This window comes from Chionomys nivalis, chromosome 26 (genome assembly GCF_950005125.1).
Source record: "Chionomys nivalis chromosome 26, mChiNiv1.1, whole genome shotgun sequence".
Taxonomy (NCBI): Eukaryota; Metazoa; Chordata; class Mammalia; order Rodentia; family Cricetidae; genus Chionomys; species Chionomys nivalis.
Genome location: NC_080111.1, coordinates 21,961,546 through 21,980,229, shown reverse-complemented (window position 1 = coordinate 21,980,229; position 18,684 = coordinate 21,961,546). Strand labels below are relative to the sequence as shown.

At 38.0% G+C, this 18,684-nt stretch overlaps 1 protein-coding gene across 6 annotated transcripts in view; it reads left to right on the top strand.

The window, feature by feature from the left end:
- Cacna2d1 (calcium voltage-gated channel auxiliary subunit alpha2delta 1) overlaps positions 1–18,684 on the top strand; it is a 422,605-nt gene that overhangs the window by 250,763 nt on the left and 153,158 nt on the right. For all 6 annotated transcript variants that reach the window (XM_057758274.1, XM_057758278.1, XM_057758273.1 and 3 more), the window contains exon 6: positions 11,954–12,083. In XM_057758274.1, coding sequence (XP_057614257.1) covers positions 11,954–12,083 — 130 coding nt within the window. The remainder of the gene's footprint in view (positions 1–11,953; positions 12,084–18,684) is intronic.

The window sequence follows — 18,684 nt, the reverse complement described above, 5'->3', positions numbered from 1 at the left end:
TGATCAGCTGTTTCTTTAGAATGAACCCTGTCTTGCACCTCTCTGAAGGAGCCGGTTTGTGTGGAACCATCTGGAAGGTCTCCAAGGATTTTGTCTTCAGATAATTGCACAATGACGTTTTATAGCATCTCTGCTTTTCTGTTTCAGTCAACGATATTTACCTGGTGGTTATAAAATAAACACCTACTGATAGCCAGACTTCCAGGAAACAGTGTCCAAAATAGGTTTAGAGTTGACGTCCATCAGGGATTGTAGAATATGACTTGAAACAGTAATGAAAGTATAACATGACTTAATCATTGACAAATTATAATTTTCATAGATATGTAAGGTACATAGCCCTACTGAAAATAGACCCAACATAGCCTTACCTAAGATCTGACCACATATAGCTAAACTATTCCTGTATATGTTGACATACTCTGGTCACAGAGTGCTATAATATTTCTAATCAAATACTATGTATTTTTTTTAATAAGTAGGTTTACAAATCCATTTTCCAGAGAGCAAGTGATCCTCCTTCCTCCGGATGTTCTTGGAACTTGTAACTGATTGTTGGCTTTGTGGAAAATGGCTTGTTTTAAGTGAAACACTTAAGATATCACTTGCACAAATACAGAACAGCTATTGAAGTGATGCCTATTGAACGTGCTTGTTTCTTGTGGTCTTGTTTCCAGAGTGTGAAGGCACATCCATTTTAAAGAGGTGCTGCTTTTGCCAAGTATAAGGGGAAATACTCACAACCTTGAGGTCAAAGAACATGTGGGATTTATTCACCTGGGGCAAGCAAAACCAGAAGAAGAGAAGCTTTTCCTGTTTTTGTTTTCTGTTTTTTCTGTTATGAAGCAAATGGGGCTCAGGATTTTTTACTTCAAGTCTAGATTGATATGCTAAGCATCCATAATTCTTTGTGAATCATACTCAGGATTGTTACAATTCCCCACCGAAACCAAGTTCTGCCTGTTTTTGAAATTAGTTAGAATAAATAGTAGTTAGATTTTATTACCAAAGAGGCTATGTTAATAAAGTGAGTATTATTTCAGTGCAACTAATACCCATAGAATTTTGTTGGTAAAATATATTAAATATTTAGAAATGAAAATAGATTAGTGAATCTCAAACATTCTGTTTATCCTAAAAATTTGAAAATAAGTATATGATTTCTATTCCTGTGATTTTGGAACATAGCTCTGCTTCTTTAATCAGCAAGGTTATGCAGATACAGTTGCTGCGCACACTGCGATAGTGAGGAAGGTTTTTCAGGGACACCACTACCCAGGTGTCAATCACTGCCCTGTCCTTTCCTAGCTGACTGACACCATCAAAGCCAAATATTTCTTCTTTCCAATCACTTGTTCTGTAAAGTGAGGGTGACAGTAATACAATACAGGTGATGAAAAACACTTTAGAACACTTTGGACTTACATTGTGCAGTTCAGAAATAATTGATAAATGTAATTTTAAAATAGTATGAAGAATATTAGAATAAACTTTATAGACTGGTGAAGTGATTTTTTACTACCAAAAGGAGAGAGAGAGAGGGAGAGAGAAAGAGAGAGAGAGAGAGAGAGAGAGAGAGAGAGAGAGAGAGAGAATAATTCTAATCACAATAAAGGGGAATTAGCCTAAAATATTAATCTTTGCATTTATGCCACTTAAGACAATTCATATTCTAAATAAAAATCACAGGTAAATCATCCAAAAATTTGGAGAGAAAAAAATGTGACCACACATCAGATGTTAATTTTGATGTTTTAGGTTCTAAATACTAAAACGTAAAAGAAAACGAAAACACCGTCAAAGAAATAATTATCTACATACAGTTTTCTACTATGTCACGCTCTCTGTAAAGCCGCCGTTTACTCGGGCTCCTTACTTGATTTTCAGAGACCTCTGTCCCAATAAGTCTTCAAATTCCCCGAAGAGCAGTGGAGCAGAATACCCAGTGGCTTCACTTGCCCTGTCAGCTTGCGCTGTTTTCTGAATTTCCCTATTGATCAGAAAAATCGGAGCCTTCCAAACCCGCTAACCTCTTCAGAGCTCTGTCTCTAGCTGCAATCTAATGAAATTAGCGCACAGCCTAGATAGCTCATCTCATTCAATTGAATTGATTTATTTGCTTCATTTTGTATTATTGATCGTTTGAAATTTTGACCTGTCTGGGACATGTGGCCCTCGGCAGAGCTCCCTTGCAGACTCATTCATATTCCTCTTGGTAGTCTTGTCTACTCTAAGACTAATTCTAGTGTGGTATTTTATATCATCTCTCTTTAGAAGCCTAATATTTCATGATTTAATTTTATAGAAACAGATCTGATTCTAGAATGAAGTGGTAGGGATGTAGGCTTCATACAGTAGTAGAATCTTTTATAATTATTCTTAAAATATAACAAAACTCTGGGCTTATTTTCCTTTTTATATTAGTATAAAAGTCCTTTTGTGGAAAATGAAGAATCCCCCATGAGAATATGTGGAAAAAAATTAGTTGCTCCTATGTAACAAATGAATTATCCCTTTTCCTGGAAGTTTTTGTTATTGTTGATCAATCAACTGAGATAAGTTACCGCGCTATACTGGCTGCAGTGTTTGAAATGGAATATAATAGTATGTGGTGGATGCATTATGGGCCGTGCATCATCTGGGCATCAAAGCAATACTAGATAGAACAAATTACTGCTATTCTAATGTTTCCTGCTAGAGAAAACAGCATTGCTGAGCTTTAAGGCCTCACCCAGTGTCACGCCCCTGTGACAGCTGTCAATCACATGTCCCGCCTTCCCATGGTTCTGTCCTTGGAGGTGAGCTGTGGTGGCACCTGGGGAGTGAAGACTCTTATGGAGGAGCTGCTCCACGTCGGGATTCTTACCGCTTGATTTTCTGCAGTGAAGCAAACTTTATTTCCTGAAACTTAACACCCATTTCAATGACATCATCTTGAAAGGGACTTTCCATTCTGTGAAACTGAGTTATAGAATTAAGACAATGCTTGCCACATGTGACTTCTAACCTGACGTGAGAGTTAGTGAGACTCAGGCATGATCCCTGCTTATCAAGAAATAAGTATTTTGTTTCCTTTAGAAATTCTTGCTTAACTAACATAGAAAACATTAAAATATACACACTAAATGGATACCATTTACTGTTTCAATACCTGTGTATATTGTGTTCTGTTTTAACAAGGGTGAAATTACCTCATTGAACTTTCTTTATAGTCAAGACCTTAACTATCTTTGTCCGAGGTGTAGGAGCACGCCAGAGCCAACTGTATGTCGGGTGCACACTAATCAGGCTCTTCCAGAGCCACCTACGTTTAAGTTCTGGGCAGCCGCCACTCCGTTTTTGATGTCTTCAGAATCAGTTCTTTTAGGACTGATGCACATAAGAATAAAATCATGTATTAGCCTTGTATACTTGACTTATTTTACTTAATATTATGCTCTTCAGTTCTCCCCATGTTGTAAATAACAAGATTTTATTAAGCTAAAATTATGAAGACTATGCCCAGGAGATGGCTCACTGGGAAACGTGCTTATGCCAAACTTAACTGTGATTGAGTATCAGGTTCATCACTGTGAAAAGAGGAAACCAATTCCTCTAAGTTGTTCTGACTTCCATAGATGCATTGTTCCATAAATATCACACACACACAATATACACACATAACACACACACTAACACACACCACACATATTCACACCTATCCTCAACATAACACACATAAACACGTACATATGCATACATACACACAAATACCCTGTGCATACATATGTACACACACATACACACAAACATACACAGAGCACACATACACACACCATGCACATATATACACAATCACACATACATACTGAATAATAATTAAATAAATGTAATACAATTTTTAAAAGCTCTGAAGACATTTTGATTGCTGGGTGGGTTTGGGGAATGCCTTTAATCCCAGCACTCAGGAGACAGAGGCCTAAGGATCTCTATGAACTCAAGGCCAGCCTGCTCTACAGAACAAGTTCAAGGATATCCAGGACTACAAATCAGAATATTTGCACATATTTTGAACCTTGCTTAATTTTTTAATTCTAAAATGTTTTATCAAGGTAATTTTACTGTTGACAATTTTTACAATAATCTTTCAGCAAGTAAAATACTGACTAATTCAAAGCCTATTCCATTTTGCATGTGTTTCTACTGTCTGATCATTTTACCCCCAAGTGCAGGTGTTTGTCCATGGCTACTTCCTATTTAGGCATGCGAACTGTGTAAATTAGCCACTTGAGAATTTACTGGGGTAAAAGTAGTCTAAGAGCCTTTCTTTTTTTTCAGTTTCACAGTTTTTCCAGGAGTTACATATTATTATTTTAGAATTATTTATAAACATGTTTTTGTTTTATTTTTAATGTATTCTATAAAAATATATATTGATTTTTGATCAACAGAATGCCCTGCTGGGTTTGAGGCTGTAGCCTCCAACAGCCTTGCATAAGCTATGAACACTCACCGTGACGGAGCTGCACACTTAGCCTATCAGAACGGTCATTGTTAGTTCTGTTTCTTAGAAGGAAAGTGTCCTCATTTGAATATACTTTCTTAATGTTTGCAGGTACTTAGCAGTCCGCACTCCCAGAGTGCTCCCTTGAACTCCAAGGGGCTCTGCAATCACAGGCTTCTTCCGCAGGATAAATGGTACATTAGGATCAACACGGAGAAATGTGCACTTTAGTGAGAGCCATCCCTGCCCCACATTGGCCATTTCAGAATTGCGAACACGTGGAAGTTAGATCGGCCCAGCCCCTCCTCTCCACCATCTTCACCTGTGTTAGGTCTCTTGCGCGTCTGCTGAGACCGTGCTATGTCATTGCTTTCATCCTCCCTGCAAACAAAAAGGGCAGCGTTTTCACGTAAAGACTATTCTAGAATTCTGTTAGGATTGTTATTTTCATGTAGTGTCATTATACATAGCACATTGGAACTATCGTTGTCCCTTAAAAATGTCAGTTAATGCCAATATCACTAGAATATGATGCTATTTCAATTAAACAATTTCCAGTCATCATATAAGTAAAATTGGAGTTTGGGTGTTATAAGGAATAATAATTTCAATCTCTGAAATGTAATAAAATGAACACTCTTATCATATTGATGAAATTTTTTTTTAGATGAGTGAAAAGGAGAACCATGGAAAGCAGTGAGCAGTGGTATTTTATATTGCTGCACTTTCAGCACTTTTGCATTAACAAAGTTTGAAACATCCATGCAGAAAATTATGCTAATATTTGTGTTTTTTTAATTGTTTAAAGTCATTTATTTTCCTTAATTTTAAGAAAAAACATACAGAGTCTGCTTATGAGGTTCCCAATATTGTCAAAAAGGTTTTAAATATATCTTTCATGGTAGTGAAAGACCTGCAAAATGATAATAAGGTTAAAGACAATGAAGAAAGAAGTTGCAGATGATGGGAGAAGATGGACAAACTCCCCCATGCTCATGATTGGCAGTTTGTCTTGACCTCCCTTTATAATGTCATTTAGGAGTACAAAAATCTCTATAAAATGCATTTAAATATACTAATTTTTAACTCCCAGGAAATTAGCAAACATTTATTCCTCACAAAATAAGTATGTAATACTTCAATATTTTTATAGAAAACATTTTGATAACAAATATCACATGTCCTTGTGGATGGAAATTTCTGTCCTGCCTGTTACCGCAGCCATTCAGTCCTAAATAAACACACAGAGGCTTATTAAATATAAATTATATAATAATAAAACGGTTCGGCCTCTTGCTTAGGCTTAAATATATAATTAGCTCTTTTTTAATCTTCTTATTGATTTTACTGAGCTCTACATTTTTCTCTGCTCCCCTCTCTGCTTCTCCCATGGTCCCATGCTCCTAATTTACTCAGGAGATCTTGTCTTTTTCTACTTTCCATGTAGATTAGATCCATATATGTCTCTCTTAGGGTCCTCATTGTTGTCTTTTTAAAGCCAACTGGGCTTGTCCATTAGCAGATGTTTCTGATTTTATTGTTTATCCTTTCTTTTTTCGAGACAGGGTTTCTCTGTAGCTTTGGAGCCTGTCCTAGAACTGACTCTTGTAGACCAGGCTGGCCTTGAACTCACAGAGATCACCTGCCTCTGTCTCCGGAGTGCTGGGATTAAAGGCGTGCGCCACCACCGCCCTGCTTAACTAGCTCTCATAACTTAGATTAACTCATAATTTTTAATCTATGTTTAGCCACGTGACTTGGTACCTTTTCTTGATAAGACTTTCTCATCTTGCTTCCTCTGCATCTGTCTTGCAACCGCGTCTCTGACTTTCCTTTTCCAAGAATTGTCCTCTTCTGGTATACCCACCTGTACTTCCTGCCTAGTGATCAATCAGTGTTTCATTAAACCAGTACGAGTGAGCAGTCTTTACAGTGTGTGAGAGCATCATCCCACAGCAATGCTTATTGAATGATGGAGAAAGCAAGAGAAGAAATAACTCCTAGTGACAAAGGCCAGTGTTGCTGCCTCTTGGCAAGAATATGCCTCTTATCTACTGCTTTCCTCCGCAAACAAATGGGATTTTTACATCCATTTTCTTTTTTTTCTAATATAAGCATAAAGACTTAGTATCATAAGACAAATTCAGAGGTCATGTACATTTCCTATAACCGTTTAATTATATCTTACATAATTACTGTGACCATTATACCATTTTTGAAAATTCAGTATTTTCCCATATAGATATTGAATGACATTGATATAGATAGTGATGTATCATGCTCATTTCAAGTCTCCAGTGTATTCTCTCTGTGTGAATGAATGAATGAAATATTTGATCTTGTCTACATATTGCTAGCCTAAGCTCATGTATCCACTTGTCTGTCTGTTATCTAGTCCGCTACGTTTTTGATAGCTGAAATTTGCTGGGCATGAATGTTTATTTGATTTGGTAGAAAGACTGGTTTAAAGTGACTCTATAAAACTGTAAAGAAAGACTACATATTTTAGTTTTTATTTCAGCATTCAAATAACATGTGTCTTTTGTTTGGGGGGTTAATTTAGAGTGGCAGCCCATTTTAGAATGAGCTGGAAATGCTTTCACAACACTCCCTCCCCTTTGTGAGATGCCGCCTACTTTGAGGACAAGGCTTCTTGGCTGTCTGATACTCCCCACAGTAGAAAGATCATTGCATAATAGTATCGTTTACCTCAAAAGTCAGTCACTGAAAGCCAGGCAACACTGGCTGGCCCAGGACAAGGCTGTTACTAATCCAGCAGAGTTGAGGGAATTTCCTCTTACCTGTCTTTCTCACTGCACCCTTTGCGGTGTGTCCTAAGTATGCTCCTTTCATGGAATTTTCTAGAGCAGAACAGCTCCAGGACATTGTGGAGAAGACCAAATCTGTAAATTGCTTTCATGCAAGAGTGAGGGCCTGAGTTTGATCCTCAAAACAAACAGAAAACCAGCCTTGGCGGTCATGTTGGATCTATAATCTCAAAAAAAGCTGGGTTTTTTGTTTGTTTGTTTATAACCCAAATGGTAAAAGCTTGTTATCCTGGGCTGGGAAGGGAGATGCGTTGGGCTCTCTAGCCCGTGAACCAAGGTAGGTCCCAGTGAGAAACCATGAGGAATCAAACCTACGGTTCCCCTTAGCATCCACACACACATATGTGCACTGACATCCACAGGTATGTGCGCGCACACACTCACACACACACACACACACACACACACACACAATTAACTAAAAATCTAAAATGTTTCTAATGTAGCCTAAGGTGGGAAAATGGGGATTAATCATCTTGCTTAGTGCACAATTTCCCAGAGCGTTTTACTTAGTAATAGTAGTAGCCTTTCTTTTTTCCTTTTTTTTATTGAAATAGATCTTTTTCTCACATGCTATAACCTGATTATAGTTTTCCTTTCCTCCATTTCACACCCCCTCCCCTCCCAATCCACTACCTTTCTGTTTCTTACTAAAAAATAAATTTCTTATTATCAAGGAGTAATAATATAATATAATATAGTAAGATAAAACAAAAGCTAGTGCGTTGGAATTAGTCAAAACCAACCGAAGGACTGGAGCTCGAGAGAAGGCGTGTGAAACAAGCTCTCATTTGCACACTCAAGAATCCCACCGAAACTCTCAACTGGAAGCCATTCCATGACATTCCATACGTGTAGAGGACTTGGTGCCAACCTGTGCAGGCCCTGTTCCTATTGCCTCAGTCTCTGAGTTTGTGTGAGCTTTGCTCATGATGATTTAGAGGGCCTTCTTTTGTTCATGATGATTTAGAAAATAAAGCCTTCTAAATCAGTACGAGCAAGGTTCATACACGCTTAGATCTACAATGTTCTCCTGCCTTCAGGATATGATAGTGCGATGTGGTCAAAGCTTATGGGAGGAACCAACCAATCTGTTTTGACTTAAGGCCCATGCACTTCATGAGGCGGAACCCATGCCCAATCAAGAACCTGGACTACAAAACCAACCTGTGGTAAAAATAAATATTAGTCTAAACAAAGCAAAACAACAAAAACAAAACCTGGTACTGGAAACTTCATTTGGTGACAAGACATAGATATTTGGGGTTCTGTTTCCCCATTTTTGATGATTTCATTTATCTTGCTTTCATATATGTGTATATTTTAGGAAACGTCTACTGTATTAACTTCCCATATTACTCCTTATATGACCCTTACTTTTAGCTGTCATTTTCCGTTATCCCTTGCCTCATCTCCCCTCCCCACCTCCCCACTTGATCCTCCAGTTACATCCTCCATCATCATCCATCCAAAGCTATCTAGTCTAGTTCACTTTTCTTACTAGATCTGTCCTTCTAGTCCCTCACTCTATACTAACAGACATTATAGCATATACTACCAAACAGTACAGAATATACCAATAGACAGTATGAGCTATACTAACAGATAGTACAGTATATTAACATGTATATATACATATATATATAGTACAGAGTGTATTAACAGATATATAAGTTATTCCCATTTTCTGCTTATTATGAATAAAGCAGCAAGAACATGCCTGAACAATGTCTCTCTAAGAGGATGAGGCATCCTTTAGGTGTATGCCCAAGAGTGGATTATGCCCAATAGCTGGATCTTGAGGTAAATCGATTCCTATCCTCCCGAGGAGCAGCCACACTGATTTCCGTGCTGTCTGTACAAGTTTGCCTGGCCCCAGCAATGGATGAGTGTTCCCCTTACCTTACATACTCACCATCATGAGCTGTCATTTGTTTGATTTAACTTAGCTCTTCTGGCGGGTGTAAGATAAAATTTTAATTTTGGTTTGTAATTCTCAGGTGGCTAAGGATTTTGAACATTACTTTTAAGTGTTTCTCAGCCACTTGAATTTGCTCTTTGGATAATTCTCTGTTTACATCTGTATCACATTTTTATTGGGTTATTTGCTTTCTTGATATCTAGAATTTTTAGATATTTTTAATATTAGCTGTCTATCAGACGTGTAGTTGGTATGCACTGTTTTCCCAGCCAGTTTCAGGGGAGAGATAAACCCTACACTAGCTCCAAAGAATGCTGCCTTCTGAAACACATTTGACAAAGGTTACCATTTTCATTCATCTCCTATTTAGAAATGATAAAAAATATATTATAATTGAAAGCTAACAAAATTTGGGTGTCAGTTATTATGTTTGTTGTGCTTATCCTGATTTTTTATGAGTAGACTAGTGAACAGTCCCATATACCTAGTTTAATTGGTGGTAACTTACAGAAGTACATTTCAACTTATTCTTCCTCCTAGACTTGTTACCATCCTGGGCATCTCTTGTGTTCTCTATGGTGGCTAGGTCAGAGTTGGAACCTGAGCGTCTGTATTCTAAAACACTGAATGGTGCTGCTGACACTTTGCCACTGATGCCCTTACTGCTTTAAAATAAGTATAGTGCTTCAGTGTGTTGGCACACTCATTGGTGAGACACCTCGTGTTATCCTTGAGCGGCTGTTCCTAACACTGGCTACTATTTTCTTAATACCCTTCTCTCATTCAACCTGCAGTATCCAAGGATAGATCACGCAAAGAGATTTTTTAAATGTGTTAAATTTCATGTTATAAACTCAGAAAAAATCCTCCACTTGTATTTACAATTTTTCCTTCCCTAATCAAGGCAAATGTGTTTCATTTTTTAGTCAAAGCAGTGCATTGCTTGTGGTTTCTTATTGGTCATCCCCCTTGCTATATTCATCTCATCTTCTCTGTATGATCAGTAATTCCCCCATACAGATAATTTCACTTTGGGTATGACTCTTGTTAATACATAAATTCTTTTTGTTAATAAATGAAATCCACATGACCATAGCTTTTCCTGAATGGAAAAACTGTGTTCTGTTTCCAAACAAACTTACCAAAGACCAATTTTGCAGTTCAAACCCTAAATAGACCCATTTGTGTGCAGTGTGATGATTTCACTGTACAGAGTGATGGTTCATTGTGCACAGACAATGCGATCATGGCTTCCTAAACTGACTTCCCTACCGAGTGGAGGACTGTGCAGGAGTTCTCTGTATTGCTGTGCAGATCTACACTGCTAATAGTTCTGTGTAAACGGTCTTTCTAGTGTTTCAAATAGCAAGATATGTTTCTCTCAGTATTTGAAGATACTGCTATGTTACTTGGTGGGTTACATCTATAAGAACAGTAAAATAATAAATAATAAGATGATATAAGCACAACATAGAAAAACAGTAAATAAACTATCTTCTCATTGCAAACATGTTGGGTTTTTGATCTGACAACATTCTACCAGTTGCTTTATGGCATTTTGTAGTTATTCTTGATAATTTTTCTCTATTGTTCATCAGGTTTATCACTTCCATGAGCTGATGAATGCTAGGACTTTTCTGTGCACTGTATTTAAATATGATTCTTATTCCTAGTTGTTAAGAGTTTAGAATATATAAAACATTCTTCACAATAAAGAAATTGAAAATAATGTCTGAACTTAGTATTGAAAATAGCTAGGGAAAAACTTATAAGGCTATGTTTCAATTGAAAAACATGTTTAATATGCAAGGCAAAAAAGTTACAGAAGCATTGTGGATAGGTTCCTGCCCAGGGGATAATAAGGTAACACAGTACAGCAGGTACAACTAGAGAGGAAAAACTAAAGACAAAATTAACCTTTGACTTTAGTTCTTAGGTCATTGGTTTGCACCATTATTAATGGGATCTGGCTATTTCAAAAACCTCCGAACTTAGGTTTGATTGTATTTAGAGTTGTAATGTTTCTGTTCTTCTTTCATAGACTTTCTTGTAAAAACAAAAATCAAACTTTATAAAATAGTGGCAAAAGTCAAGACAGTGGCATAAAATAATGATCTTTCATTTTGCTTTATCCTCACATGTACTACTGTTTGTTACATTATTGTCAGTGGCCAATGTAAACTTAATAACACAACTCCTGGAATTTATTTCAAGTGAGCAATTTAAATTTGGTTGTTCTGTGACATATATTCTGTGCTTTAAATCTACATCTTCATGTGTATCTTTTTTTTTTTTCTTTTTGGTTTTTCGAGACAGGGTTTCTCTGTGGCTTTGGAGCCTGTCCTGGAACTAGCTCTTGTAGACCAGGCTGGTCTCGAACTCACAGAGATCCGCCTGCCTCTGCCTCCCAAGTGCTGGGATTAAAGGCGTGCGCCACCACCGCCCGGCCTTTCATGTGTATCTTAAGAGACAGATGTGTTCGGGATGCTTCCAACTTGTAGAAATCGGGAAGCCAGTTCGTTTTAATTGGGTGATCTGAGCATCTGTGTGGCTGCTAACAACCTGTGTGGAAACTCACATAAGCAGTACCGTCCGGGCGCTACATGTAAAGTGTAGTTCCATCTTTTGAAGAATACATCCTGAGCAGACAGGAAAGCGAATGTGAAAATGTCTGTTAGCAGATTTTATAAAATTGTTTATTTTCTTTCTCTTCTTACATAGCCCGAAAGAAATGAGAGTGAGCCAGGCAGCCAACGAATTAAGCCTGTTTTTATTGAAGATGCTAATTTTGGACGTCAGATATCCTATCAGCATGCAGCGGTTCATATTCCCACGGACATCTATGAGGGCTGTAAGTAAAAAGAATATGAGGAACTATCGGGCAGGGGAGCATGTCTTCTGCTTCCTGTCTAGAGGACACAGCAGGAGCAAGCGGGAAACTGTCTCAGTCACAACTGATACAAGAGTCTGATGGAGTTAAGGTTACAGACCTAAAAAGCCATTTGATGGAAAAATAGCAATATAATTTTAGTTCTCTAAACAATAGCAATTCATCTATTCTATCATTTTTGTTTTCTATGGTACTGGAGATTGAACCCAGGCTATCACACTCACTGGGTGAGCACAGTGCCAGCAACTCACATGCTCAGCCCTGTTTTTCCTTTTCAGTATTTTAAAGGCACCTGCTATTTTCAGTGTATAAGTTCTTAACAGGGCCTGTTTTAGCCTTTAAGAATCTTGGTCACGGTTCAGTTAAAGATGCCATGGATAGCTCAAGGGCAGCCTAAAAAATCTGAGGGGTAAGAAATCTGCTCACAGATGGAATCGTCCATCCATATTTCTTTCTTCTTCTTTCTCTTCTTCCTCATTTCTATCAGTTCTCCCTTGCTCTCTCTCTTAGTTCTCTACATTGTTCCTAGTTCTACATCGTTCTTCCTTGTCCTACCTGTTACAAATGTTCCCAGTCATATATACCCTTAAAACAGCAATTTCCCAGCCCTAACTGGTTCCATGGCCAGAATTCCCCCCACCACACACACACACACACACACACACACAGAGAGAGAGAGAGAGAGAGAGAGATCCTTGGGAGTGGCTAGTACATGTCTGGTGAACTCCTTAATGGAGAAAGCTCGTTAAGAAAGGAATTAAATCATCAGTGGATTCCAGAGGGAAGGTTAGTGTGCTACACTGCATTTTTAGGTGGTAGATAAAAGAGCTAAAATGTTTATTTTCAGTAAAATTATGAATAGGGCACGGATTGTTTAAATCAGCGGCCACTTCTTTTCTCCCAGTATGCATAGAGGATACCAGGTAACCAGGCAACGTATGTAAACAGTCAGGAAGAAACTAAGGGCTCTTGATCAGAAAGCACATACATCAGAAGCTGCAGTTTCTAGGGGCCTAGGTCTGGAGTATTGCTTTAGGTGGTAGAAACAAAGAAGGGACCCAGGCCTCTAAATGATCAGTTCCCGGATATGCTGTTATCAACTGTTATTAACTGTTCTGATTGTGGGTATTGTGGGGTAAAACCAGAACAGCAGCTTGGGCATTTAGTAATTCTGTGTCCTTGGAGATCTGTGAATATCTTAAGTGAGATGCTCTATGCCTGGACCCGGAGCATTGACCAAATGCCTGCTGATAAAGATAATTGCAGGATGGCAGATCTCTGTGCTTACCTAGGAGAGAGGAACAAGGCCTGGTAATGGGACACTGTTCTGAACTAGGGAATGAATTCCCAAATGCATAACAGAAAGGGAGTTAGCTATAGTGAAAATCTACAGCAAAGGAGAATCACTTTATTCACAAAGCAATGACGCCAAAAAGCCTTGCCTTTCGGTTCAGCCTTTACCAGATCCCTTGGTTCTGATAAGTCACTTGGGAAAAGATGGCTGGGCAATTACTGTATAATGTTGTGACTTGTCGCAAGTTTTTCAGAATTTGAATCATTTATTTGTCTTCACCCTTAGTGAGAAAAGAGTGAGTGTATCAAGCTTATTAAAACATGGCAATTAAAATAACATCTTCCTTACCAAATTCACAATGTTAGTTCCAAAGACTTTTACTTAGAACATTTTGTTATTTTTAAATCACAATATCGATTATTGGAATTACTTTTACAAGATCCTTGGACCCGAAGAGATGGCTCTGTAGTTAAGAGCACCTGCTGCCCTTTCAGAGGACCCAGGTTTGGTTCCCAGCACCCACTGATACTCTCTTCTTACCTCCATGAACACCAGGCATGCACATGATACACAGGTATACATGTGATCAAACACTGTGCACATAAAGTAAAAATAAAATGATTTAATGTTTCAAAAAACTAGATTCAGCAAATGCTAATAGCTTTGGCGATACTCCTTAATTTTTAGAAACTCACTTTATATAGTTTCAATTTTCCTATCATTAGTTGACATGTCAAATGTCAGCAGAGTAAAAAATTTTTGTCTGTCTTTGCATTTACAATGAAAAAAAATAGCCTGACAGTATATAAAATTGTGAGCCCAGCTGCTTTGTTCTGTGTCCCAGCGTCATCTGTGAGTCTCATGACACTGTTCGACTGGCAGGACTGGTGGAAGAACCGGGCGCTACCTTGAGTATTTTCACCTTGCTGGAAACTTTAAATAATTTTGTTTGCTCTGTTGTCTGGCATTTCGTAGTTTTCCCCATTCCTCAGAATGAGAAATTTATAAATGCCAAAGAGTTACCCTTAGCCAGTGACTTTTTTTCCCCCACTAAACAGCTATGTTCTGTGGCTTATTTTCTTTAGCATATGTATTCTTGTGATGCTTTTTGTTGTGAAATAAACAAAACAAAAATTGTAGGATACATGTCTGGCATTTGTTGTCAACAGAGTGTTTATATAGGTTCATAGACTAACATTTGATGATTTCAGAACCAAAGCTGTCCACAAGAAATAAGACATTGTATGGGAACATCTTCATTTTCCCTTTCTGTAGATTTGTTTTATTATCTTTAATTCTGTGTATGTTCATGTGCACATGATTGTGGCCACAGAGGTCTTAAGAGGACAGCACATCCCCTAGAGCTGGAGCGATAGGCTATGCAGCTTGGGTGCTACAAGCAAACAAGGGTCTTCGGGAAGACCTCTTTTCTTTCTCCTGCCTTAACTCGTGCACGCATGCGAGTGTGCATGTGTGCATGTCCCTGTTAAGGCCAGGGAACATCTTGGGTATTCTTGGCTATTATCCACAGGAAGATTATCTAACTTCTCTGAGACTCGTTCTTTTTGGCTGCCTGGTGCTCGCAGATTAGGTTAGAACAGGCCATGGGTGAACACCAAGGATCCATCTGTCTCCTCTGGCCCAGCAATGAAATTGAATTCACTCAGTACTATACTCAATATTTTTATATGAGCTCTAGGAACAAACCCTAGTTCTCAATCTTTAAAGGCAAGCACGTTAATGAATGAGTCATTCTCCCAACCCCCCATTTTCTTACTCTTGTGTGGTGGCTCTGTGTGCCTCTCTGTGCATGGAGGCCAGAGGCTGATGCTGGTTATCTCCTGCAGTGTCTCACTGTATGTTTTGAGACAGGGTCTCTCCCTGCTTTGGAGCTCATTAACTCAGCTATGCTGGCTATCCAGTGGGCTCCATCAGTATCTAACCTCTCACACGCATTCCAGTCAGTGCAGACTTCCTAGATACCTGTCTGTTCTTTTCATGTGTAATAAGACCCAAACTGAGGTCCCTATGTGTGGACCTTACAGTTAAAGCCATCTTCCCACTCCTGCGTATTCTTATTCTTATGTTCTATTTCAGAAATAATATTCATAACTAAAGTCTTAATTTATTTTAATCCAGAACAGGCGTGAAAATTGATAGTTGAAAGTATACATTTTTAAGACTATTACATTTTTACATACCACAACCTATTTTTTAAAACTTACAAAATTTTGAAGATATCAATGTTTTTTTCTAATTTAGAATAAATTATTTCAAGGTCATAAAGAATATTATTAGCTTGAAAATCAATAAGGTAAATGCTTATGTTTTTAAACATTGCAGGGTATTATTTGGAGTAGGGCTTACTTTGAAAAAAGAAAAGTTCAGAATGTGTTTCGCCTCTTTTTTCCTTCATACTGCCTTCTCGTTGGCCGGTATCGCATCAGCGCGGCGCTAACCTCCTGTGCCCTGTCTGCCTTTAACAATCACGTCGAGCGTTCGCGCTGTGTGAGCAAATGACAGGAGTCAAATTAGAAATGTCAACAAGATCTGGAAAATTCCATAATCCCCCGTAGCCGGCCGGTAGTCGGGTCTTCAGAACGAGCCGCTTTGGAGGACTGCTCTCAGTTCCTGAGTTTAATGGCTACGAGGGCGGTTTAATTGAAGGCTTAACGCGAGGCACACCCTCTCCTTTCGCTCGAAGTCATTTGTGGAGCTGCATCTCAGAAAGCAATCTCCCGTTCAAATTTCCCCAAGGAAATTACTGTTGAAAGTCCTCTGGATTGAAATGTTATTATTTTCAGTCAATTATATATTTAAATTTTCATAACTGTAGCTTTAATTAGAGCACCATCTAAAGTTTTCGTGCTTGGGAATTTCATTGCTTGCTACATTTTAGTTTGCACCCAAACCACTTAATGTTCAGATCTCATTTCAAACATAAACAACAACCAGCTCTGAATATTGCGAACTAATTAGTTTCCCCATTTATTGTTCGTTTGTTTCTTCATGTGTTCACTGACAGGGGTCAAGCTCACTCTAGGCAGGTGCTCGACCCCTGAGCTGCATCCCAATTGTCCCACATTGTACAGAGCTTTTCAGACTCAAGTTTAGGCACTACAAGTGCCTGTTCACTTTAATAAAATGTATGACTTTTGTTTATAGAAACATAGCTTGTAAAAGCATATGGTGTTTTTCCTGTACGCATGTGTGTTCACTGTGTACCCGCCCAGTGCCTTTTGAGACCAGAAGATGTCACAGATCCTCTGAAACAGGACTCACAAATGGTTGTGAACCATCACTTGGGTCAGTGGAAACTGCACCATGGTCCTCTGATGGAGATGCAAATGCTAGAAACAACTGTGCCATCTCTCCAGCCCCATACGACTTTCTTCAACAAGAACAACAAAAAAGTTAGGTATTTTAGAGTCGGGTAGGTGGATACCAGTGAGTTAGTGGTCTATATCTTGAGCTCCAAAACAACAGTTAAACAAACGAGAAGAAAATATTTCACTTGTCTCAGGTCCAAGAACAAAGTAAGGGGTGGAGATTGGGTTGTGAACAGGACAGAGAAACGGCTGCAGTGCCCCAGGCCAGGACCTGAAAGACTTTGTGCTAAGACTGTGCTTCGGTGTCCAGCCCTCCAGGCTTTCTTCCTTCAGAAGGCAGAGCTCAGGAGTTAGAGACTGTGAAGAATGGTTCTAGGAAGTACTGTTCTCTGACGAGACTTTAATCCCAGAAATGCTTAAACTTGCATTTTATAGAAAATTAAACGAATAATATATTTTCCTTTGAAAAATTAAATTTTTTGTTTACAAATAGTTTCGGGGAAAGTATTTTGTCATTTTTTTTCTTATTCTGGATGAATCCAATGCTTGCTGAGATGAATTTCACAAGTGAAAAGATGACAAGCTGTCTAGTTACGGACAATAAAGAACGAACTTCAGGTTGTATAATGCATTTAAGAATCATGGAATTTGTCCTACATGTGCCCCAGAATTTATGTAAGACAATCATTATTTTTAATTTTAGTAATGGGAAAAATTGAACATAATTTTATTACAAAAATGTTAGTTTTGATAAGATAAAATTTTCAGAAATCATATTGACTTTTGAAGTTTAAATTACTAGTAATTACTGATACTTTCAAAATAATCCATATTATCAAAATAAGTCCATATTTATTATGAGTTAGAGGCAATAGCTACTTATTTGGAGCTGCCGTGTACTGATTACACAGCATAAAAAAAATGAATGCTTTCCCGTCTTCCACACAAAGTGCGCCTGCTCTTCTGTAAGTTCTAGCGGTTGCTTTGCCCCAAAAGTATGGACATCATTGAGTAGGTGCTGAGATGTTGCTGTGTGCATGTGCTTCCAGCCACCAGGGAATCTCAGGTAGAAGACTCACTTGAGATTTTCAGTCCAAGACTAGCCTGGAAAATCCAGTAAATTCCTATTTCAGAATACATGCTAGATCACACACACACACACACACACACATACATGGTTAGACAGGTAGCTTCACTAACTGTTAATTTATATTTACTTGTCATGAGCAACTTTCTGCTTCTCTCAACAAGTGAATTCTATGATACATTTTATAAGATTAAAATATCAACATCCAAATTCATTGAAAACTTCAGATAAACAGGTTGTAAGGGTCTCTGGGATGTAAATGTAGAGGAAAATAAGAAACTTGATGTCCCTGGGAACATTGTAAAGTTCTAAATAACAAAATGAATTACAGCATACGTCAACATTAAATTTACAAATCCTTAAAACACAGGAGCATTTATAAGACCGTCAGAGAGTGTTGTATTACTAGGAAAACACAGAAGTCTAAATATTATGAAGAGTAAAATGACAAAATAGTATCTGCAAATTTACAGAATATTATAAATATAAAAATAGAGAGTTTATCATAAAACTCATGAAAGTTTGTGCAAAGGGAGGTCTAAAATCATAATATACTTTGTAAAATTTTTATTTGGCTGAAAATGCTTCACGTTGATTACTTTCTAGAAAGCTTTCTAAGAAACTTACAGTTTCAAAAAATTGTATCATAATGCAGGGAAAAGATGAAAGAACTTCAGTTTATATCAGTTTCAAGAAAATGAAATTCAGTTCTGAATTACATGAAAGGAAAAAATAATGGCAGGTGAAATTCACTTAAAAGACCAAGGCAAGGTGATCCATTGGTCTGCTTAGAATACGGGTCCTTGTGAAGATGATACACGATCGGGGAAAGTTACCATGTAGTTAGGTTTG